This window comes from Oncorhynchus nerka, linkage group LG14 (genome assembly GCF_034236695.1).
Source record: "Oncorhynchus nerka isolate Pitt River linkage group LG14, Oner_Uvic_2.0, whole genome shotgun sequence".
Taxonomy (NCBI): Eukaryota; Metazoa; Chordata; class Actinopteri; order Salmoniformes; family Salmonidae; genus Oncorhynchus; species Oncorhynchus nerka.
Genome location: NC_088409.1, coordinates 16,555,489 through 16,580,121, shown reverse-complemented (window position 1 = coordinate 16,580,121; position 24,633 = coordinate 16,555,489). Strand labels below are relative to the sequence as shown.

Below are 24,633 nucleotides of genomic sequence, written 5' to 3'. Positions count from 1 at the left end.
AATCGTGGGATTATCTACCTAGCTGCAGGGCTGCCTCTCGCTCCATACCATATCACGTGACCTGGTCTTTGGAATAATGTTTTTCTGCTGTGTTTTGAAGGAGACATCATAGAATCAATTCTAAAGGCCTACAGTATTCAAAATGTCAAAGGCCTGATGGAATAGGTTGAGGTGGACTTTTATGGAAACCAACCTTCAATAACACAGAGAATAAAATAGAATAGTCTTCTGTCTCTAACACCTTGGCAACTTCTGTGGAAACCAACCTTCAATAAAACAGAATAAAATACAGTTGGTGTCTGTCTCTAACACCTTGGCAACTTCTGTAGAAACCAACCTTCAATAAAACAGAATAAAATACAGTAGGTGTCTGTCTCTAACACCTTGGCAACTTCTGTAGAAACCAACCTTCAATAAAACAGAATAAAATACAGTAGGTGTCTGTCTCTAACACCTTGGCAACTTCTGTAGAAACCAACCTTCAATAAAACAGAATAAAATACAGTAGGTGTCTGTCTCTAACGCCTTGGCAACTTCTGTAGAAACCAACCTTCAATAAAACAGAATAAAATACAATAGTCTTCTGTCTCTAATGCCTTGGCAACTTCTGTAGAAACCAACCTTCAATAAAACAGAATAAAATACAATAGTCTTCTGTCTCTAACACCTTGGCAACTTCTGTGGAAACCAACCTTCAATAAAACAGAATAAAATACAATAGTCTTCTGTCTCTAATGCCTTGGCAACTTCTGTAGAAACCAACCTTCAATAAAACAGAATAAAATACAGTAGGTGTCTGTCTCTAACACCTTGGCAACTTCTGTAGAAACCAACCTTCAATAAAACAGAATAAAATACAGTAGGTGTCTGTCTCTAACACCTTGGCAACTTCTGTAGAAACCAACCTTCAATAAAACAGAATAAAATAGAATAGTCTTCTGTCTCTAACGCCTTGGCAACTTCTGTAGAAACCAACCTTCAATAAAACAGAATAAAATACAGTAGGTGTCTGTCTCTAACGCCTTGGCAACTTCTGTAGAAACCAACCTTCAATAAAACAGAATAAAATACAGTAGGTGTCTGTCTCTAATGCCTTGGCAACTTCTGTAGAAACCAACCTTCAATAAAACAGAATAAAATACAATAGTCTTCTGTCTCTAACGCCTTGGCAACTTCTGTAGAAACCAACCTTCAATAAAACAGAATAAAATACAGTAGGTGTCTGTCTCTAACGCCTTGGCAACTTCTGTAGAAACCAACCTTCAATAAAACAGAATAAAATACAGTAGGTGTCTGTCTCTAACACCTTGGCAACTTCTGTAGAAACCAACCTTCAATAAAACAGAATAAAATACAGTAGGTGTCTGTCTCTAACGCCTTGGCAACTTCTGTAGAAACCAACCTTCAATAAAACAGAATAAAATACAGTAGGTGTCTGTCTCTAACACCTTGGCAACTTCTGTAGAAACCAACCTTCAATAAAACAGAATAAAATAGAATAGTCTTCTGTCTCTAATGCCTTGGCAACTTCTGTAGAAACCAACCTTCAATAAAACAGAATAAAATACAGTAGGTGTCTGTCTCTAACACCTTGGCAACTTCTGTAGAAACCAACCTTCAATAAAACAGAATAAAATAGAATAGTCTTCTGTCTCTAATGCCTTGGCAACTTCTGTAGAAACCAACCTTCAATAAAACAGAATAAAATACAATAGTCTTCTGTCTCTAATGCCTTGGCAACTTCTGTAGAAACCAACCTTCAATAAAACAGAATAAAATACAGTAGGTGTCTGTCTCTAACACCTTGGCAACTTCTGTAGAAACCAACCTTCAATAAAACAGAATAAAATACAGTAGGTGTCTGTCTCTAACGCCTTGGCAACTTCTGTAGAAACCAACCTTCAATAAAAACAGAATAAAATACAGTAGGTGTCTGTCTCTAACACCTTGGCAACTTCTGTAGAAACCAACCTTCAATAAAAACAGAATAAAATACAGTAGGTGTCTGTCTCTAATGCCTTGGCAACTTCTGTAGAAACCAACCTTCAATAAAACAGAATAAAATACAGTAGGTGTCTGTCTCTAACGCCTTGGCAACTTCTGTAGAAACCAACCTTCAATAAAACAGAATAAAATAGAATAGTCTTCTGTCTCTAACACCTTGGCAACTTCTGTAGAAACCAACCTTCAATCAAACAGAATAAAATACAGTAGGTGTCTGTCTCTAACACCTTGGCAACTTCTGTGGAAACCAACCTTCAATCAAACAGAATAAAATACAGTAGGTGTCTGTCTCTAACACCTTGGCAACTTCTGTAGAAACCAACCTTCAATAAAACAGAATAAAATACAGTAGGTGTCTGTCTCTAACACCTTGGCAACTTCTGTAGAAACCAACCTTCAATAAAAACAGAATAAAATACAGTAGGTGTCTGTCTCTAACACCTTGGCAACTTCTGTAGAAACCAACCTTCAATAAAACAGAATAAAATACAGTAGGTGTCTGTCTCTAACGCCTTGGCAACTTCTGTAGAAACCAACCTTCAATAAAACAGAATAAAATACAGTAGGTGTCTGTCTCTAACACCTTGGCAACTTCTGTAGAAACCAACCTTCAATAAAACAGAATAAAATAGAATAGTCTTCTGTCTCTAATGCCTTGGCAACTTCTGTAGAAACCAACCTTCAATAAAACAGAATAAAATACAGTAGGTGTCTGTCTCTAACACCTTGGCAACTTCTGTAGAAACCAACCTTCAATAAAACAGAATAAAATAGAATAGTCTTCTGTCTCTAATGCCTTGGCAACTTCTGTAGAAACCAACCTTCAATAAAACAGAATAAAATACAATAGTCTTCTGTCTCTAATGCCTTGGCAACTTCTGTAGAAACCAACCTTCAATAAAACAGAATAAAATACAATAGTCTTCTGTCTCTAACACCTTGGCAACTTCTGTGGAAACCAACCTTCAATAAAACAGAATAAAATACAATAGTCTTCTGTCTCTAATGCCTTGGCAACTTCTGTAGAAACCAACCTTCAATAAAACAGAATAAAATACAGTAGGTGTCTGTCTCTAACACCTTGGCAACTTCTGTAGAAACCAACCTTCAATAAAACAGAATAAAATACAGTAGGTGTCTGTCTCTAACACCTTGGCAACTTCTGTAGAAACCAACCTTCAATAAAACAGAATAAAATAGAATAGTCTTCTGTCTCTAATGCCTTGGCAACTTCTGTAGAAACCAACCTTCAATAAAACAGAATAAAATACAATAGTCTTCTGTCTCTAACGCCTTGGCAACTTCTGTAGAAACCAACCTTCAATAAAACAGAATAAAATACAGTAGGTGTCTGTCTCTAACACCTTGGCAACTTCTGTAGAAACCAACCTTCAATAAAACAGAATAAAATACAGTAGGTGTCTGTCTCTACCTTGGCAACTTCTGTAGAAACCAACCTTCAATAAAACAGAATAAAATACAGTAGGTGTCTGTCTCTAACACCTTGGCAACTTCTGTAGAAACCAACCTTCAATAAAACAGAATAAAATACAGTAGGTGTCTGTCTCTAACGCCTTGGCAACTTCTGTAGAAACCAACCTTCAATAAAACAGAATAAAATACAGTAGGTGTCTGTCTCTAACACCTTGGCAACTTCTGTAGAAACCAACCTTCAATAAAACAGAATAAAATAGAATAGTCTTCTGTCTCTAATGCCTTGGCAACTTCTGTAGAAACCAACCTTCAATAAAACAGAATAAAATACAGTAGGTGTCTGTCTCTAACACCTTGGCAACTTCTGTAGAAACCAACCTTCAATAAAACAGAATAAAATAGAATAGTCTTCTGTCTCTAATGCCTTGGCAACTTCTGTAGAAACCAACCTTCAATAAAACAGAATAAAATACAATAGTCTTCTGTCTCTAACGCCTTGGCAACTTCTGTAGAAACCAACCTTCAATAAAACAGAATAAAATACAGTAGGTGTCTGTCTCTAACACCTTGGCAACTTCTGTAGAAACCAACCTTCAATAAAACAGAATAAAATACTAGGTGTCTGTCTCTAACACCTTGGCAACTTCTGTAGAAACCAACCTTCAATAAAACAGAATAAAATACAGTAGGTGTCTGTCTCTAACACCTTGGCAACTTCTGTAGAAACCAACCTTCAATAAAACAGAATAAAATACAGTAGGTGTCTGTCTCTAACACCTTGGCAACTTCTGTAGAAACCAACCTTCAATAAAACAGAATAAAATACAGTAGGTGTCTGTCTCTAATGCCTTGGCAACTTCTGTGGAAACCAACCTTCAATAAAACAGAATAAAATACAGTAGGTGTCTGTCTCTAACACCTTGGCAACTTCTGTAGAAACCAACCTTCAATAAAACAGAATAAAATACAGTAGGTGTCTGTCTCTAACACCTTGCAACTTCTGTAGAAACCAACCTTCAATAAAACAGAATAAAATACAGTAGGTGTCTGTCTCTAACGCCTTGGCAACTTCTGTAGAAACCAACCTTCAATAAAACAGAATAAAATAGAATAGTCTTCTGTCTCTAACAAATAGAAACCAACCTTCAATAAAACAGAATAAAATACAGTAGGTGTCTGACCTTGGCAATAGAAACCAACCTTCAATAAAACAGAATAAAATAGAATAGTCTTCTGTCTCTAACACCTTGGCAACTTCTGTAGAAACCAACCTTCAATAAAACAGAATAAAATACAGTAGGTGTCTGTCTCTAACACCTTGGCAACTTCTGTAGAAACCAACCTTCAATAAAACAGAATAAAATACAGTAGGTGTCTGTCTCTAACACCTTGGCAACTTCTGTAGAAACCAACCTTCAATAAAACAGAATAAAATAGAAACCAACCTGGCAACTTCTGTAGAAACCAACCTTCAATAAAACAGAATAAAATACAGTAGGTGTCTGTCTCTAATGCCTTGGCAACTTCTGTAGAAACCAACCTTCAATAAAACAGAATAAAATACAGTAGGTGTCTGTCTCTAACACCTTGGCAACTTCTGTAGAAACCAACCTTCAATAAAACAGAATAAAATAGAATAGTCTTCTGTCTCTAACACCTTGGCAACTTCTGTAGAAACCAACCTTCAATAAAACAGAATAAAATAGAATAGTCTTCTGTCTCTAATGCCTTGGCAACTTCTGTAGAAACCAACCTTCAATAAAACAGAATAAAATACAGTAGGTGTCTGTCTCTAACACCTTGGTAACTTCTGTAGAAACCAACCTTCAATAAAACAGAATAAAATACAGTAGGTGTCTATCTCTAACGCCTTGGCAACTTCTGTAGAAACCAACCTTCAATAAAACAGAATAAAATACAGTAGGTGTCTGTCTCTAATGCCTTGGCAACTTCTGTAGAAACCAACCTTCAATAAAACAGAATAAAATAGAATAGTCTTCTGTCTCTAACACCTTGGCAACTTCTGTAGAAACCAACCTTCAATAACACAGAGAATAAAATACAGTAGGTGTCTGTCTCTAACACCTTGGCAACTTCTGTAGAAACCAACCTTCAATAACACAGAGAATAAAATAGAATAGTCTTCTGTCTCTAACACCTTGGCAACTTCTGTAGAAACCAACCTTCAATAAAACAGAATAAAATAGAATAGTCTTCTGTCTCTAACACCTTGGCAACTTCTGTAGAAACCAACCTTCAATAAAACAGAATAAAATACAGTAGGTGTCTATCTCTAATGCCTTGGCAACTTCTGTAGAAACCAACCTTCAATAAAACAGAATAAAATACAATAGTCTTCTGTCTCTAACACCTTGGCAACTTCTGTGGAAACCAACCTTCAATAACACAGAGAATAAAATACAATAGTCTTCTGTCTCTAACGCCTTGGCAACTTCTGTGGAAACCAACCTTCAATAAAACAGAAGAAAATACAGTAGGTGTCTGTCTCTAACACCTTGGCAACTTCTGTAGAAACCAACCTTCAATAAAACAGAGAATAAAATAGAATAGTCTTCTGTCTCTAATGCCTTGGCAACTTCTGTGGAAACCAACCTTCAATAAAACAGAATAAAATACAGTAGGTGTCTGTCTCTAACACCTTGGCAACTTCTGTAGAAACCAACCTTCAATAAAACAGAATAAAATACAGTAGGTGTCTGTCTCTAACACCTTGGCAACTTCTGTAGAAACCAACCTTCAATAAAACAGAATAAAATACAGTAGGTGTCGGTCTCTAATGCCTTGGCACTATCTGTGCCTGGCTCACAATCAGAACAAGTGCTTGAGTTTAACTGATACTACAGACAATAAAACAGACACTGGATCACGCCTCAATGACTACAAGTGTTAATGAAATACATATGCTGCAATGCATATAAAACCAGTGCCTTCTGAGGGCGTCCTTGTCTGCTATGCCCAGTACTGTACTGTACTGTATAGGGAGTCCCTTGTCCCATAGTCATTCTCTCAGTACTGTACTGTATAGGGAGACCCTTGTCCCATAGTCATTCTCTCAGTACTGTACTGTATAGGGAGTCCCTTGTCCCATAGTCATTCTCTCAGTACTGTACTGTATAGGGAGTCCCTTGTCCCATAGTCATTCTCTCAGTACTGTATTGTATAGGGAGACCCTTGTCCCATAGTCCTTCTCTCAGTACTGTACTGTATAGGGAGACCCTTGTCCCATAGTCCTTCTCTCAGTACTGTACTGTATAGGGAGACCCTTGTCCCATAGTCCTTCTCTCAGTACTGTACTGTATAGGGAGTCCCTTGTCCCATAGCCATTCTCTCAGTACTGTACTGTATAGGGAGTCCCTTGTCCCATAGTCCTTCTCTCAGTACTGTACTGTATAGGGAGACCCTTGTCCCATAGTCATTCTCTCAGTACTGTACTGTATAGGGAGTCCCTTGTCCCATAGTCATTCTCTCAGTACTGTACTGTATAGGGAGACCCTTGTCCCATAGTCATTCTCTCAGTACTGTACTGTATAGGGAGTCCCTTGTCCCATAGCCATTCTCTCAGTACTGTACTGTATAGGGAGACCCTTGTCCCATAGTCCTTCTCTCAGTACTGTACTGTATAGGGAGTCCCTTGTCCCATAGTCATTCTCTCAGTACTGTACTGTATAGGGAGACCCTTGTCCCATAGTCCTTCTCTCAGTACTGTACTGTATAGGGAGTCCCTTGTCCCATAGTCATTCTCTCTGTACTGTACTGTATAGGGAGACCCTTGTCCCATAGTCCTTCTCTCAGTACTGTACTGTATAGGGAGTCCCTTGTCCCATAGTCATTCTCTCAGTACTGTACTGTATAGGGAGACCCTTGTCCCATAGTCCTTCTCTCAGTACTGTACTGTATAGGGAAACCCTTGTCCCATAGTCATTCTCTCAGTACTGTATTGTATAGGGAGACCCTTGTCCCATAGTCCTTCTCTCAGTACTGTACTGTATAGGGAGTCCCTTGTCCCATAGCCATTCTCTCAGTACTGTACTGTATAGGGAGACCCTTGTCCCATAGTCCTTCTCTCAGTACTGTACTGTATAGGGAGTCCCTTGTCCCATAGTCATTCTCTCAGTACTGTACTGTATAGGGAGACCCTTGTCCCATAGTCCTTCTCTCAGTACTGTACTGTATAGGGAGTCCCTTGTCCCATAGTCATTCTCTCTGTACTGTACTGTATAGGGAGACCCTTGTCCCATAGTCCTTCTCTCAGTACTGTACTGTATAGGAGACCCTTGTCCCATAGTCCTTCTCTCAGTACTGTACTGTATAGGAGTCCCTTGTCCCATAGTCATTCTCTCAGTACTGTACTGTATAGGGAGACCCTTGTCCCATAGTCCTTCTCTCAGTACTGTACTGTATAGGGAGTCCCTTGTCCCATAGTCATTCTCTCTGTACTGTACTGTATAGGGAGACCCTTGTCCCATAGTCCTTCTCTCAGTACTGTACTGTATAGGGAGACCCTTGTCCCATAGTCCTTCTCTCAGTACTGTACTGTATAGGGAGTCCCTTGTCCCATAGTCCTTCTCTCAGTACTGTACTGTATAGGGAGACCCTTGTCCCATAGTCCTTCTCTCTGTACTGTACTGTATAGGGAGTCCCTTGTCCCATAGTCATTCTCTCAGTACTGTACTGTATAGGGAGTCCATTGTCCCATAGTCATTCTCTCAGTACTGTACTGCATAGGGAGACCCTTGTCCCATAGTCCTTCTCTCAGTACTGTACTGTATAGGGAGACCCTTGTCCCATAGTCCTTCTCTCAGTACTGTACTGTATAGGGAGTCCATTGTCCCATAGTCATTCTCTCAGTACTGTACTGCATAGGGAGACCCTTGTCCCATAGTCCTTCTCTCAGTACTGTACTGTATAGGGAGTCCATTGTCCCATAGTCATTCTCTCAGTACTGTACTGCATAGGGAGACCCTTGTCCCATAGTCCTTCTCTCAGTACTGTACTGTATAGGGAGACCCTTGTCCCATAGTCATTCTCTCAGTACTGTACTGTATAGGGAGACCCTTGTCCCATAGTCATTCTCTCTGTACTGTACTGTATAGGGAGACCCTTGTCCCATAGTCATTCTCTCAGTACTGTACTGTATAGGGAGACCCTTGTCCCATAGTCATTCTCTCTGTACTGTACTGTATAGGGAGACCCTTGTCCCATAGTCATTCTCTCAGTACTGTACTGTATAGGGAGTCCCTTGTCCCATAGTCATTCTCTCAGTACTGTACTGTATAGGGAGACCCTTGTCCCATAGTCCTTCTCTCAGTACTGTACTGTATAGGGAGACCCTTGTCCCATAGTCATTCTCTCAGTACTGTACTGTATAGGGAGACCCTTGTCCCATAGTCATTCTCTCAGTACTGTACTGTATAGGGAGACCCTTGTCCCATAGTCCTTCTCTCAGACCTAGACCAACAAATCAGCTATATAACAAAAACGTTATTTAAAAAAAAAAAAGATGTGTGTTCATACACACGATAAACATTGACAGAAAGGCAGAAATAGCATTTCCAAGATGATTCAGGTGGTACTCAAGAGTTAGCCATTCCACCTGATTCACAGTGTTATAGAGTTAGCCATTCCACCTGATTCACAGTGTTATAGAGTTATAGAGTTAGCCATTCCACCTGATTCACAGTGTTATAGAGTTAGCCATTCCACCTGATTCACAGTGTTATAGAGATATAGAGTTAGCCATTCCACCCGATTCACAGTGTTATAGAGTTATAGAGTTAGCCATTCCACCCGATTCACAGTGTTATAGAGTTATAGAGTTAGCCATTCCACCTGATTCACAGTGTTATAGAGTTATAGAGTTAGCCATTCCACCTGATTCACAGTGTTATAGAGTTATAGAGTTAGCCATTCCACCTGATTCACAGTGTTATAGAGTTATAGAGTTAGCCATTCCACCTGATTCACAGTGTTATAGAGTTAGCCATTCCACCTGATTCACAGTGTTATAGAGTTATAGAGTTAGCCATTCCACCTGATTCACAGTGTTATAGAGTTAGCCATTCCACCTGATTCACAGTGTTATAGAGATATAGAGTTAGCCATTCCACCCGATTCACAGTGTTATAGAGTTATAGAGTTAGCCATTCCACCCGATTCACAGTGTTATAGAGTTATAGAGTTAGCCATTCCACCTGATTCACAGTGTTATAGAGTTATAGAGTTAGCCATTCCACCTGATTCACAGTGTTATAGAGTTATAGAGTTAGCCATTCCACCTGATTCACAGTGTTATAGAGTTATAGAGTTAGCCATTCCACCTGATTCACAGTGTTATAGAGTTAGCCATTCCACCTGATTCACAGTGTTATAGAGTTATAGAGTTAGCCATTCCACCTGATTCACAGTGTTATAGAGTTATAGAGTTAGCCATTCCACCTGATTCACAGTGTTATAGAGTTATAGAGTTAGCCATTCCACCTGATTCACAGTGTTATAGAGTTATAGAGTTAGCCATTCCACCTGATTCACAGTGTTATAGAGTTATAGAGTTAGCCATTCCACCGGATTCACAGTGTTATAGAGTTATAGAGTTAGCCATTCCACCTGATTCACAGTGTTATAGAGTTATAGAGTTAGCCATTCCACCTGATTCACAGTGTTATAGAGTTATAGAGTTAGCCATTCCACCTGATTCACAGTGTTATAGTGTTATAGAGTTAGCCATTCCACCTGATTCACAGTGTTATAGTGTTATAGAGTTAGCCATTCCACCTGATTCACAGTGTTATAGAGTTTTAGAGTTAGCCATTCCACCTGATTCACAGTGTTATAGAGTTATAGAGTTAGCCATTCCACCGGATTCACAGTGTTATAGAGTTATAGAGTTAGCCATTCCACCGGATTCACAGTGTTATAGAGTTAGCCATTCCACCGGATTCACAGTGTTATAGAGTTATAGAGTTAGCCATTCTACCGGATTCACAGTGTTATAGAGTTATAGAGTTAGCCATTCCACCTGATTCACAGTGTTATAGAGTTAGCCATTCCACCGGATTCACAGTGTTATAGAGTTAGCCATTCCACCGGATTCACAGTGTTATAGAGTTAGCCATTCCACCGGATTCACAGTGTTATAGAGTTAGCCATTCCACCTGATTCACAGTGTTATAGAGTTATAGAGTTAGCCATTCCACCTGATTCACAGAGTTATAGAGTTATAGAGTTAGCCATTCCACCTGATTCACAGTGTTATAGAGTTATAGAGTTAGCCATTCCACCGGATTCACAGTGTTATAGAGTTATAGAGTTAGCCATTCCACCTGATTCACAGTGTTATAGAGTTATAGAGTTAGCCATTCCATCTGATTCACAGTGTTATAGAGTTATAGAGTTAGCCATTCCACCTGATTCACAGTGTTATAGAGTTATAGAGTTAGCCATTCCACCTGATTCACAGTGTTATAGAGTTATAGAGTTAGCCATTCCACCTGATTCACAGTGTTATAGAGTTATAGAGTTAGCCATTCCACCTGATTCACAGTGTTATAGAGTTATAGAGTTAGCCATTCCACCTGATTCACAGTGTTATAGTAACAATAGAGTCAAATATGTTAGAAAATGCCTCTAAAGAAATGTCAGCGTCAAAATACAAACGTAGATCTCAGATATGTAAGCATTGTGACCAACTGAAATGGGGTTTCTATGTACATGGCAGGCCCATAAAATAGGCCAGGGGGATGGTCCTCAGGAGATGGCGGCAACAGGACAGCCTGTAATGACCTGCCTACAGATCTAGTGTGTAGGGGGAGTGATAGTGTGTAAGGGGGAGTGATCAAGTGTGTAGGGTCTGGGGAATGATAGTGACAGTGTGTTGGGTGAGTGATCTAGTGTGTACGGGGAGTGAGGGGTAATATCCAGAAGGGCCCTAAATGACATGCTAGAGCAGAGTAAAGTCCACGTACCGATAACAAGGCACGCTGCAGGCATGTTGTAGGGGTCCTTTATGAATAGAGAAACCACTTGTATTGGGTCCACTAGAATGCCATACCTAGAAAAACACAACCCTGTGGTTAGACACTCACAGCTCAGCTGAATCAAACCACAGTCGGATTTTATATCTCCTGTGTTTTTGTTCTACCTTGTTATATTTAGTATTACATTGTTATTTATTATTGCATTGTTGGGATTAGAGCTTGCAAGAAAGACTTTGCACTGTACTTGTGCATGTGACATTAAAACTTACTTCAGACATTCAGTTATCAGAATGCTGAGAGTGTAAGTGATGCAGCATGTTTGAGTGAATCAGGCACAGAACCTCCTATCTTACTTTACAGTAATACATGACAATGTACCCTCCTTGCACGTCTTGACCCCAGTATGCCTTTAGTAAGCAATGCCTGGCAGCTCCCTATAGGCTGTTACTGTGCTGGGCATCTGTGGACAGTCAGGAGGCATTGCGCTTGCAGTAGCGTACAGGACAGCATATGGTCTTAGCAGTGAAGGGGCCTTACATTCCATTCTCTGAAAACGGGGCCTTTACTTCGAACAGTCAAAGGACAGCCGTAAGACTACACTCTCCTTTCCCCCCTCTTCTCTTATAGCAAGCTCCTCATAACATTCTGTACTTACTTTAAAAGGTTTTCCAAGAACAGACGGGCATTGCTTAAGACCTACAACAAAAGAGGGCTTGTAAATTCATTGCATCCTTGAAAATACAGTTTGTTTCACTTGGTAGAAGCATACATTCATCATATGATTAAATTACAGGGTCTCTTCTCCACTGTAGTTTCAAGTTTTATTAGTCATATATACGTGATACACATGGTATATATTGTCAAATGAAATGCTTACTTGCAGGTTCCTTTTTGACAATGCAACAATAAGAAATAATAACAATTAAGAATACAAACAAAGTAAATGTCTCAGTAGAGTAAAATGTTAAGCATAATAATACAGGAAGGCACAATTTATAGTTCAATATTTACATATGTTTTGGGGAATGGGGGATTGGGGGAGAGTGTGGGGGACAAGTGTTTAAATGATGAGGTATTTAGCAATCATAATGAGAGTGTTACGCGGGGTGGAGCAGGTGAACCCAAGTGCAGACTCAGACGAGGAGACAGGAATAAGGTAACCAAGGTATTTATTGAAAAGCGGGGAGAGCGGAGAGAAAAGCAGCGTCCGACTGGGGAAAACAGGCAACACAGGATAACAACATCTATGCAGGAACAAACGGCTTCAAATGCAGACTGACTGAGAAGAGGCTACGATCTGGCAGCGTGGAAGTGGCAGGGCTGAGTATTTGTAGAGTTCTGATTATGGAACAGGTTGCAGCTGGTGGGGATCTGTTTTGACTCCAGCACATATGTCTCCACTCCCACAATCAGATACACCCACACAGAGAGAGAGAGAGAGAGAGAGGGAGAGAGCACTGGGGGAGTGGCGGCAGGTTAGGGAGAGAAGTAGACAAGGGCAGATGTAACAAAGAGTCTGGTAGCAGCAGTTGTGATGTGTGTGTAGCATGAATGTATGAGGGTGTGTGTGGATGAGTTTACATGTATATCTGTGTAGGTGTGAGTGAGGGCATGTGTGCTAAGGTGCAGTATTTATTTTCCATTGTAGATGCATCTCCATAAGAGAACCGGAGAAAACTCCATAAGAAAACTCCATTAGAGAACCGGAGGAAACTCCATTAGAGAACCGGAGGGAACTCCATTAGAGAACCGGAGGGAACTCCATTAGAGAACCGGAGGAAACTCCATTAGAGAACCGGAGGGAACTCCATAAGAGAACCGGAGGGAACTCCACAAGAGAACCGGAGGGAACTCCACAAGAGAACCGGAGGGAACTCCACAAGAGAACCGGAGGGAACTCCACAAGAGAACCGGAGGGAACTCCACAAGAGAACCGGAGGGAACTCCATAAGAGAACTGGAGAAAACTCCATTAGAGAACCGGAGAAAACTCCATAAGAGAACCGGAGGAAACTCCATTAGAGATCCGGAGGAAACTCCTTAAGAAAACCTGAGGAATCTCCATTAGAGAACTGGAGGAAACTCCATAAGAGAACTGGAGGGAACTCCACAAGAGAACCGGAGGGAACTCCACAAGAGAACCGGAGGGAACTCCATAAGAGAACTGGAGAAAACTCCATTAGAGAACCGGAGAAAACTCCATAAGAGAACCGGAGGAAACTCCATTAGAGATCCGGAGGAAACTCCTTAAGAAAACCTGAGGAATCTCCATTAGAGAACTGGAGGAAACTCCATAAGAGAACTGGAGGAAACTCCATAAGAGAACCGGAGGAAACTCCATAAGAGAACCGGAGGAAACTCCATTAGAGATCCGGAGGAAACTCCTTAAGAAAACCTGAGGAATCTCCATTAGAGAACTGGAGGAAACTCCATTAGAGAACTGGAGGAAACTCCATAAGAGAACTGGAATAAACTCCATAAGAGAACCGGAGGAAACTCCATAAGAGTACCGGAGGAAACTCCATAAGAGAACTGGAGGAAACTCCATTAGTGAACCAAGGGGACCAAAGGCCATGCAATATACCTCAGTAAACCCTTAATGAGTGGTAGACTGTAACACGTTACACTATACCTCAGTAAACCCTTTAAGGCAGTAGACTGTAACACATTACACTATACCTCAGGAAACCCTTTAAGGCAGTAGACTCTAACACATTACACTATACCTCAGGAAACCCTTTAAGGCAGTAGACTGTAACACATTACACTATACCTCAGGAAACCCTTTAAGGCAGTAGACTGTAACACATTACACTATACCTCAGGAAACCCTTTAAGGCAGTAGACTGTAACACGTTACACTATACCTCAGGAAACCCTTTAAGGCAGTAGACTGTAACACATTACACTATACCTCAGGAAACCCTTTAAGGCAGTAGACTGTAACACATTACACTATACCTCAGTAAACCCTTTAAGGCAGTAGACTGTAACACGTTACACTATACCTCAGTAAACCCTTTAAGGCAGTAGACTGTAACATTTTACACTATACCTCAGGAAACCCTTTAAGGGCAGTAGACTGTAACATTTTACACTATACCTCAGTAAACCCTTTAAGGCAGTAGACTGTAACACGTTACACTATACCTCAGGAAACCCTTTAAGGGCAGTAGACTGTAACATTTTACACTATACCTCAGTAAACCCTTTAAGGCAGTAGACTGTAACACGTTACACTATACCTCAGTAAACCCTTTAAGGCAGTAGACTGTAACATTTTACACTATACCTCAGTAAACCCTTTAAGGCAGTAGACTAACATTTTACACTATACCTCAGTAAACCCTTTAAGGCAGTAGACTAACATTTGACACTATACCTCAGTAAACCCTTTAAGGCAGTAGACTAACATTTGACACTATACCTCAGTAAACCCTTTAAGGCAGTAGACTAACATTTGACACTATACCTCAGTAAACCCTTTAAGGCAGTAGACTAACATTTTACACTATACCTCAGTAAACCCTTTAAGGCAGTAGACTGTAACATTTTACATTATACCTCAGGAAACCCTTTACGTGCAGTTTGGTTTAGTTCATTTCTATGCACTAGACAGGGCGAAGGACGTCAGAGATGTCTGTTAAATGTATTGCACATTGTGCAGTGATGGGCATCTAAAAAGTCCACATAGGTAGCTAAAACCAAGGATTAAATTGAAACTTCAGCTGGAGAAAACTCCAACTCGGTTGCTGAGGTGAAGGATTAAATTGAAGCCTTAGTGGGGATGGAAACTCCATCAGTAGCTCGTTGCTATGAGCTGAATGACACAGTTGCTAGGGTGAAAACTGTGGTTGAAGCTGGAGGAATTATTGCATTTTCATTCTCGATTTCGTTGCACTTGCCTATGAATCACATTATTATGAACAGTACTGACATCAAACGGAAGAACCAAGGACACGTGTGGTTCCTAATGTTGTGAGATTCTCGCTAGTGTTTAGAGAACAACTGGTTCTGAGAGATTAGGATCAGGACCTGCAGTTGTAAGCAACTGTAACAAAATGGATGACTGCAGTGTAGCCGTTATTATGAGCACATGTTGCAATGATTGCTAAGGCTACTAATATTAAAGTGTGTATACTTATTAGGATGTATGTAGTTCTGTCTAAAGTATGGTATCTTTAAAGCTATTTTGTTATTTGTATTTGTATTTTATTTTTTCTAGTTGAGTATGTTATTTATATTGCTTTGTGTTGTCTTGTCTGTGTGTGTGTAAAACTTAATAAACAGAGTTAAAACAAAATAAAAAATGTATGTAGTTCTGTACCTGTCTATTTAAAAAAAAAATGTTAATAAAAATGTCTATTAATGTAATGTATTGTCATTTGATGTAGTTCTGTCCTTCAGCTGTAATGGTCTATTAATGTCATGTTTGATGTGGACCACAGGAAGGGCAGCTGCAGCTTTGGCTCTAGCTAATGGAGATCCTAATAAACACCAGATACAGTACTATTTCTGGAACTCCTCATCACAGCTAAAAGATTACGTGTTTGCAAGTCAAGATAATCACTCTCTTGATTTTTAGGTCTGTCTTGAGATTCTCTCCCTCCATCGTAGAACATTTTCCATTTTGGATTGTAATATCTTATTATAATACAAAATACAAAGAATACAAAGACTTCTCCACGTTCAATGGGAATTTGAGAAGAAGTTCAAAGAATGAACAAAGTACTGTGATGACAAAATGATCTTGTTTCAGAGAGTGGATTATCAACAGTTTTAGAACTGTGAATTTATTCTCCACGGCTTTGATGAAGGGACTAAGCTGGCGTTGCTCTAGATTGGACGTGAATTCAGATCAACAAACTAGCTGTTGCAGAATGATTACTTTAGATAGAATCTCAATACCATATTTCCCCACAATAGTTACACATCTGAATGTCAGTGTGTTTTTCTAAGGGAATGGTACCACCATGTTTCCCTTAGCATCATCAAACCATTCTTGAACTCCAACATCTCTCTCTAAAGAGTAAAACAATGGTTTATGTGGTTGTATTGAGACTCGCTGAGAGCTAGAGGAATGGGAATGTCCTGCTGTTTCCCATCCTCTCACACACTGACTTCAAAGCCAAACTGAATTAGCAAAACACAAGGTTATTAACAAAGTGATTAGCTAACTATATAGCTAAGCGTTACGTGTCCCACTTTAGGATTGGACAGAATAGTCTAGTCCAGTAAGTGCCGCGGCACAAGTGCAATGTACCTCTGCTATCCTGCGTCTAGTAAATTAAGCCTAAAGGAATCTTACAGAATATCAGATTATTACATGAAAGCAGGATGACCTTGGCCTCACCTCAATCCACATCACCTCCTTCAGCAGCAAAATCATTAAAAGACTAAAGAATATGATTTATGATTTTGTCTCACTTTCACTGTAATCTTGCTTAAATAAAAGAACAGGAACACAGAGTAGCCTCGGGCTAGATATATAATCCTCTTGAGGTGTTCTGAATAAGTGTCTGGTGTCTTTAAACACTGTGGTTTCAGGCCCAGCGTGGGATGAATATGCCTTCTGGTGAGACCTGGGGGCACACACCCACCACCGCACAGTGATGCTCTCTGATCGACTCCTCTTGTCGGAGGTAAGCCAGTTAAGAACTAATTCTTATTTACAATGACGGCCTACACCGGCCAAACCCGGACGGCGCTGGGCCAAAAGTGCGCCTACCCTACGGGACTCCCAATCACGGCCGGTTGCGATACACCGGCCAAACACGGACAACGCGGGGCCAATTGTGCGCCTGCCCTTTGGGACTCCCAATCACGGCCGGTTGTGATACAGCCTGGATTCGAACCAGGGTGTCTGTAGTGACGCCTCTAGCCTTAGGCCGCTGCGCCACTCGAGAGCCCCAATGTTTTAAAGGCTACAGTCACTACAGACACCCTGGTCTAAGCCCTGTTTAAGATGGGGGGGGTAGTGTTCTACTAAGCTATATGGAATTGTTTTCAGAAGGTCATACCAAGGATCTTTTTTAAAATTTGATTTAGAATTTTAAGACCCATTGAGGTATAAAAATAAAATAATAAAAAATATTTGATGAAAAATGTTATTTTGCCTTACTGTGTCACGCCCTGACCGTAGATTGCTTTGTCTGTTTCTATATTTTGTTTGGTCAGGGTGTGATGTGGTGGGTATTCTATGTTTGTATGTCTAGGTTTTGTATTTCTATGTTTTGGTCGGGTATGGTTCTCAATCAGGGACATCTGTCTTTCTTTGTCTCTGATTGAGAACCATACTTAGGTAGCCTGTTTTCCCACTGGTAGTTGTGGGTGGTTATTTTCTGTTTAGTGTTTGTTGCACCTGTCAGAACTGTTTCGGCTATTCTTTTAGTTATATTGTATTCAGTGTTCAGTCAGAATAAATAATATGAACATGTACCACGCTGCACCTTGGTCTTCACCTTCTTCTAATGAAAGTCGTTACATACTTCAATTTGCCCATACAAACACATTGAATAACAGATTCACTACATGGAACAACAGATAGTCCTTACTGCTATTAGCCCATACAAACACATTGAATAACAGATTCACTACATGGAACAACAGATAGTCCTTACTGCTATTAGCCCATACAAACACTTTGAATAACAGATTCACTACATGGAACAACAGATAGTCCCCCCAAAGAATCTAAAGGAAGTTTGTTCTGAAGTGTCTGTCCTATATCTGAGAGGTATACTGTAAACTATATTATTTATTTGTTATATGTATAACCCCTTATTTTTGGCACTAAACAGTCTAAGTCCTGTCTAAACCGGGGGTCTACTAAGCTATATGGAATTGTTTTAAGGTCATACCATGGATCATTTTTCTATTTGATTTGGAATTTTAAGATCCCTTGAAGTATCAAAATTTTTATTTTTTACAAAATTATTAGATGAATAATTTAAATTTAGCCTTACTTCTATTAGCCCATACAAACGCACTGTATAACATATTCACTACATGGAACAACATAGTCCCCCCCAAAAAATGATTAGGTATTAAGATGTAGCCTAAGAGGGAAACCTGGCCAGTGATTGTGGTATTTACATTGACCTGAGTGTTGTTGAGCAGACTGGAGAATTAACTGAGACTCTCAGTATGACGTTGCAGAAGAAAACTTACCAGCATGACAACACACCAGTTGAGGACTCCTCTGTAGTTTCTATAACCACTGGCAGAGCTCAACAGGGACTCCTGCAACCTGTGGCAACTGAGGCATGAAGAGACGTGGGATAGTTTGAATACGTGCACACTCATTTACTGTACTGTACTACAGCTATAGTTAACTGATCTGAAATACCCTTCCCAAATGACGTCCGCAACACACCACCGACTTCCCTTCGAGATTTGTAAAAAAAAATATATAAAAAATGTACCACTTTTTATCCCCAATTTTACATATAGCCTATTGGACCAGCATGGGTGACATATAGACAATGCGAAATGGTTAAAATTACATTATTCCTTCTACGCCATTATAAATAACTGTTCATAAGGGAAGATTGCACAAGTGGGTGAAGTAATAAATAGTCGCGATCTGTTTTTCCTGGCATAAATTCACCCCACTATAACGACACGTCTGGGTTTTGTTAGTTAATGCCTCACCTCTGTCTATCACTAGGAACATTTATTCGTTTCTTCCTTTCTTTTGACGTGGTAGACGGCAAATCGGACACGTTTCGCTTAGTTACAATGTTGCCGCTGTCACTGCGGCCGTTAACACTTTCATCGACTTCTGACCGCCCATTCACTTGTTTCAAAGGAACACATTTTCCAGTGGATATAGTGGCTCTTCTTTTGCGGATAAGGGCCCCTGTTTCTTCCATGATATCGCCGATCTTCAGAGCTCTAGATTCATTTGACGTCTAGCCTACTTCGCAGGCAGCTATAACACATGCCCACTATTGCCAAACATCACACTGTCATAGAGAGCAAGAGGAAATTGGGATTGCAAAACGCGATATGTCAATAACTGTATGAATACTGTAGTTGTAGTGGGCAGCAGACAACAGTTCCGTATTGACTGTATACGTAAGAATGTGGCGTGGAGGAGTGGCAAGTTTGACGACACTGGTTGGACTGCTGCCAGTTATGAAGGTGAGGGCTATATTAAGTTAGGAACAGATCGCAATTTAATGGAGAGAGGGGTGGTCCAAAATAGGAGAGGGTTGTTAAACTTTTTGTGTTGCTTTGGGGAGAGTTTTTATTCGGCACAGGGGAGGCTAGTATGTTTTCTTTCCTGGTTAACGTTCACACTTTTGTAGGTTTTACTATATGTCTTCCATATAGCCAAATATCCTCATCTGCTTTTTTAAAACTATATAATGTCTTCCATACAGCCAAATGTCCTCATCTGCTTGCATGCGCCTCTCCTATATCAAGGTGCTTTCGTACTTCCCTTATGTGCTATAGGCTTTTCAGTTTTCTGTGTGCTTACTTTTGCTATATAGGTCAGTATAGTCTACACTCTAAACATTAGGGGTTCAACAAGGGTTCTTCTAAGATCCTCAAAGTTCTTTGAAGAACCTTGGTGTTCTTGACACTGAAAATGGCCCCAAAAGGTTCTTCCAAGAACCCCATAAGAGGTGGGGTTCATCAAGGAACCTCCTTAGTTGGTGGGGGTTCTTGCAGGAACCTAACTGCCCAACTGAAACATTTGAATTTGAAAGGACAGCAGGTGCAGACACTTAACTGAAACATGTAAATATTTAAGGTAAGTTTGTTCATTGTATGATCTAAATTGATATTGTTTTATGATGATACCATCTATCTTTTCATATTTGTGCAAATCTTTCAAAAACAGAAAATGGACACAATTCAATGGATATCAACACAGAGGTAAGAATATGTTGAAGGCTAGCTGTTTATGGTGCAGATGACTGAACTGCTCATGTTTGTGTCTGTCTGCAGGTATACACACAAGGAGGCATACAAAGGTATGTCAATTGGTATTGGTATGTTATGCAGGTCACATTTTCCATCTGTAACAGTTATTGTCTGAGGAAGGAGAGGAGGACCAAGGTGCAGCGTGGTAACTGTTCATATTATTTAATGAAATATGCAACACTAGACAAAACAACAAACAAACAGTCCTGAAAGGTGAAACAAAAACACTAAACAGGAAACAACCACCCTCAAAAAACAATGGAAAACAGGCTACCTAAATATGGCTCTCAATCAGGGACAACGATTGACAGCTGCCTCTGATTGAGAATCATACCAGGCCAAACACAGAAATAGAAAATCATAGACAAACTAACATAGACAACCTACCCAACTCACGCCCTGACCGTACTAAAACAAAAGACAAAACAAAGGAACTAAGGTCAGAACGTGACACCATCCTCCTCCCTTACGTCTTCAATGAATATCCCATATAAAGGGCTCTACATTATGGACATGGTATGTGTATGAAAACCATTATCAAAACACTTTTTTTCATTCACATTTACCACAAATGTATGAATACTGTCATGTGTATGTTTTGTTATTCATCTGTATCAGCGATTCCCATACTGGGGGTATGCACAATGCCGTTGGTTCAGGGATTCCCATACTGGGGGTATGCACAATGCCGTTGGTGGTACGCCAATAAAAATATGATTCACATTAAAAAATATATAATAAATGAAAAAATGTCTTCACATTTCCAAACAGTACATTAATATTTTCCAATGGGGATATACATTTGGGTGAGGTTTTTTCTCGCCTGAGTAACCTGGTTTCACTGCCAATAATAAAATGAAACCATCTAGTGTTCAGCGAAATAACAACACAATGTCAAAGACAGGTAGCCTTGTCAAATAATTAACATCCAATCACATGAACCGTTATTCTCTCGCGGGAATTCCACTAACGGTCCGTATGTAGTCAAACGTAGCTGCTGCTCATGTTGGTATCTGTACTGATGGCGCAAAAGCCATGACAGGGAGACATAGTGGAGTGGTAATGCGTGTAAGCAGTTGCTCCCAACGCCACTTGGGTACACTGCAGCATCCACGAGAGGCTCTTGCTACCAAGGGAATGCCTGACAGCTTGAAATATGTTTTGGACACTACAGTGAAAATGGTTAACTTTGTTAAAGAAAGGCCCCTGAACTCTCGTGCATTTTCTGCACTATGCAATGATATGGGCGGCGACCATGTAATGCTTTTACAACATACAGAAGTGCGCTGGTTATCAAGGGGTAAAGAATTGACAAGTTTTTTAAAATTGAGAGACGAGCTTAAAGTTCTTTACTGACATAATTTTCACTTGTCTGACTGCTTGCATGATGATGAGTTTCTCACACGACTGGCCTATCTGGGGGATGTTTTTTCTCGCCTGAATGATCTGAATCTAGCATTACAGGGACTCTCCCCAACTATATTCAATGTGCGGGACAAAATTGAGTCTATGACTAAGAAGTTAGCTCTTCTCTGTCTGCTTTAACAAGGACAACACACAGGTCTGTCCATCATTGTATGCTTTTTTGTGTGCAAATGAACTCAAGCTTACGGACAATGTCAAATGTGATATAGCGAAGCACCTGAGTGAGCTGGGTGCGCAATTACGGAGGTACTTACCCGAAATGTATGACACAAACAACTGGATTCGTTATCCTTTTCATGCTCTTCCTCCAGTCCACTTACCAATATCTGAACAAGAGAGCCTCATCGAAATTGCAACAAGCGGTTCTGTGTAAATTTAATTTAATCCGAAGCCACTTTCAGATTATCTCATGTGAGCCTGCTGGTTAGGAGAGAGAGAGAGAGAGAGAGAGCCTTGTCCTAGGCCACTGTTGACGGAGGCCTTTTTCATTGAAGTAAAACTAAAGTTAGAGGACAAAGAGTATGCCTATAGTGAAAAGCCTCCAAGGGGAATTTAAAATAGAGTGTATTCTACAATGTAGAAAATAGTCAAAGTAAAGAAAAACCCTTGAATGATTAGGTGTGTCCAAACCTTTGACTGGTACTGTAAGTTTGGCACACCAAATGCAGGCTACTGTGCAACTCCCTATTCAGGTAGGATGCAATTTTGGAACATTTGTTTTTAATCACTATTATTTATCATTATTGTGTATCATTGTTATTATTGTAAGCCTATTTATTAATCAAAACCCGTTTAAAAAAAACAGCAACAGTTTTGTTTAATTCTGTTGAGACATTTTCATTGGCTAAATTACATTCCATCTGTCTTTTTAACTGTGTGCTCCATATTTAGATGAAGATGGGTTATAAGTAGGTCTGTTGTAAAATACCTAACATTAGACTATTGCTGTCATTTGTTGGCTACTGTAGACACTTACCTTTGTTGGTAATTGCTGCAATAAAGCCTGTAACAAAACTTTGTTTAGCTTTATTTCATTCTATTGAGACAATTTTATTTGGCCAAATTAAGCCAATGTTCTTGTTATAACAATTCATTTCTCAAAATCACTCAGCCTTCAAGAAACATCTAATGAATATCAATATTCAGGTGGTTTATGCCTACTAGTTGAAGATCCTTGACATTATCTTACATTATCTTACTTATGGACAAAATATGATGTGTTTATGAGTTGTGAGTCCCCCTACCATCTCTGTCTAGCATGTACACAATACTAAAATGTCAAATGATACTTGATTCCTGGAGCATTTCATATCAAATGCTTATCTGTATGACCTATCAAAACTGTCCATGAATGGTTGTGAAAATACATGCCTCATATAATACATTTTCAAAGATAAAAGTAGGCATAAAGCCTTCAGGTGAAGCTTTCGGGTGCATTCCTCTGCCCAAGAGTTGCTGACTCATGCCAGATCTTACAAATAGGTATTTTATGTAGGCTATCAGCTAACCACCTCATATGTTATAGCAATCTGTCAGTCGATGACACATTCGATGACGTGGTACACACCCATTGGTTGATGCATGCATTGTCTGAGCAGGGGAGCGTGACCCAAATGAGGGGAGGGTTTGGTTACCGATTGTAAAATGAAGGAGGCTTATATATTTAAAAATTAACTACAGGTTCAAAGACCAATCACAGAGGGAATAAAAAACTAAACACGTCATTTGTTAATAAGTAGACTACATTTTTTCAACTCAATTTACAGATAACATTAAGTTGTGTTTAGCTTTCAAACTGTGATTGGTCCCTGAAACCTAAGAGGCCATTTTGAAAGATACACAATCCTCCTTCATGGTTTTCTTTCTGTAGAGATTATTAACCAAAGGGCCGAAACGAGTTGGCTTTACCTTTAGCAGTAAAGAAGAAGCACTTTTATTAACTTCTACTGTTCTCCGAGAGTTGCTGAGTTGTCTCTTCAGGAGTTTGTCAGGCAACAGTTAATTGCAGTGGGCTAAATCAACAGATCCAAATGTAATTGTCAATCAACTGAATTGATTATCTTTTATCAGCCCTTTCTACTGGCAAGAGTAATGAGTTAGGAATTAATTACCTTGAATATACTAGCCCTACTTTTAATATGTAGCCTACATGGAACAATTGTACCCTCTCACAGTACGCCTGGCTAATGGTGCTCATGGTGACAGTTTGGGCTTCCATAGCTCTGGTCCACCGCGTTAGTGTAGGAAGGTAAACAGGTACAAATGCCCTGGACAAGAGCTAGACTTGTCTCCTCATCAGAGCAGACTCTACAAGACCTAATGTTATTCTTATTGTGTATGCCTCATCAACTGCAGATGTGTTGTAATAGCTATTAGATATGCCCATGCATGTCCAACCTACATCACAGTGGAGGCTGCTGAGGGCAGGACGGCTCACAATAATGGCTGGAATGGAGCGAATAGGATGGCATCAAACACATGGAAACCATTTTTTGATGTGTTTGATACCATTCCACTGATTCCACTCCAGCCATTACCATGAGGCCGTCCTCCCCAATTAAGGTGCCACCAACCTCCTGTGCTACATAAGTGTGTTAGTGGAAAAGACAGACAGAGAATAAAATGCAGTTTCCTCACTTGACATGATCATGTATTCAATCCATTGATTTGATTGATATTGCCAGGTGAGTCAGACAGGTTAGCACCATTGATTTGATTGATATTGACAGGTGAGTCAGACAGGTTAGCACCATTGATTTGATTGATATTGCCAGGTGAGTCAGACAGGTTAGCACCATTGATTTGATTGATATTGACAGGTGAGTCAGACAGGTTAGCACCAT

General features: G+C 39.9%; 1 protein-coding gene across 1 annotated transcript in view; it reads right to left on the bottom strand.

Moving 5' to 3' along the window:
• Positions 1 to 19,509, bottom strand: part of dgat1b (diacylglycerol O-acyltransferase 1b) — a 45,045-nt gene extending 25,536 nt beyond the window's left edge. The window contains exons 1-4 of the mRNA XM_065027557.1: positions 19,085 to 19,509; positions 18,602 to 18,689; positions 12,088 to 12,128; positions 11,421 to 11,506 (exon numbers count right to left, since the gene is read on the bottom strand). Of these exons, the coding sequence (XP_064883629.1) occupies positions 11,421 to 11,506; positions 12,088 to 12,128; positions 18,602 to 18,689; positions 19,085 to 19,305 (436 nt within the window). The 5' untranslated portion in view covers positions 19,306 to 19,509. The remainder of the gene's footprint in view (positions 1 to 11,420; positions 11,507 to 12,087; positions 12,129 to 18,601; positions 18,690 to 19,084) is intronic.
• Between the last annotated feature and the right edge of the window lie 5,124 nt (positions 19,510 to 24,633).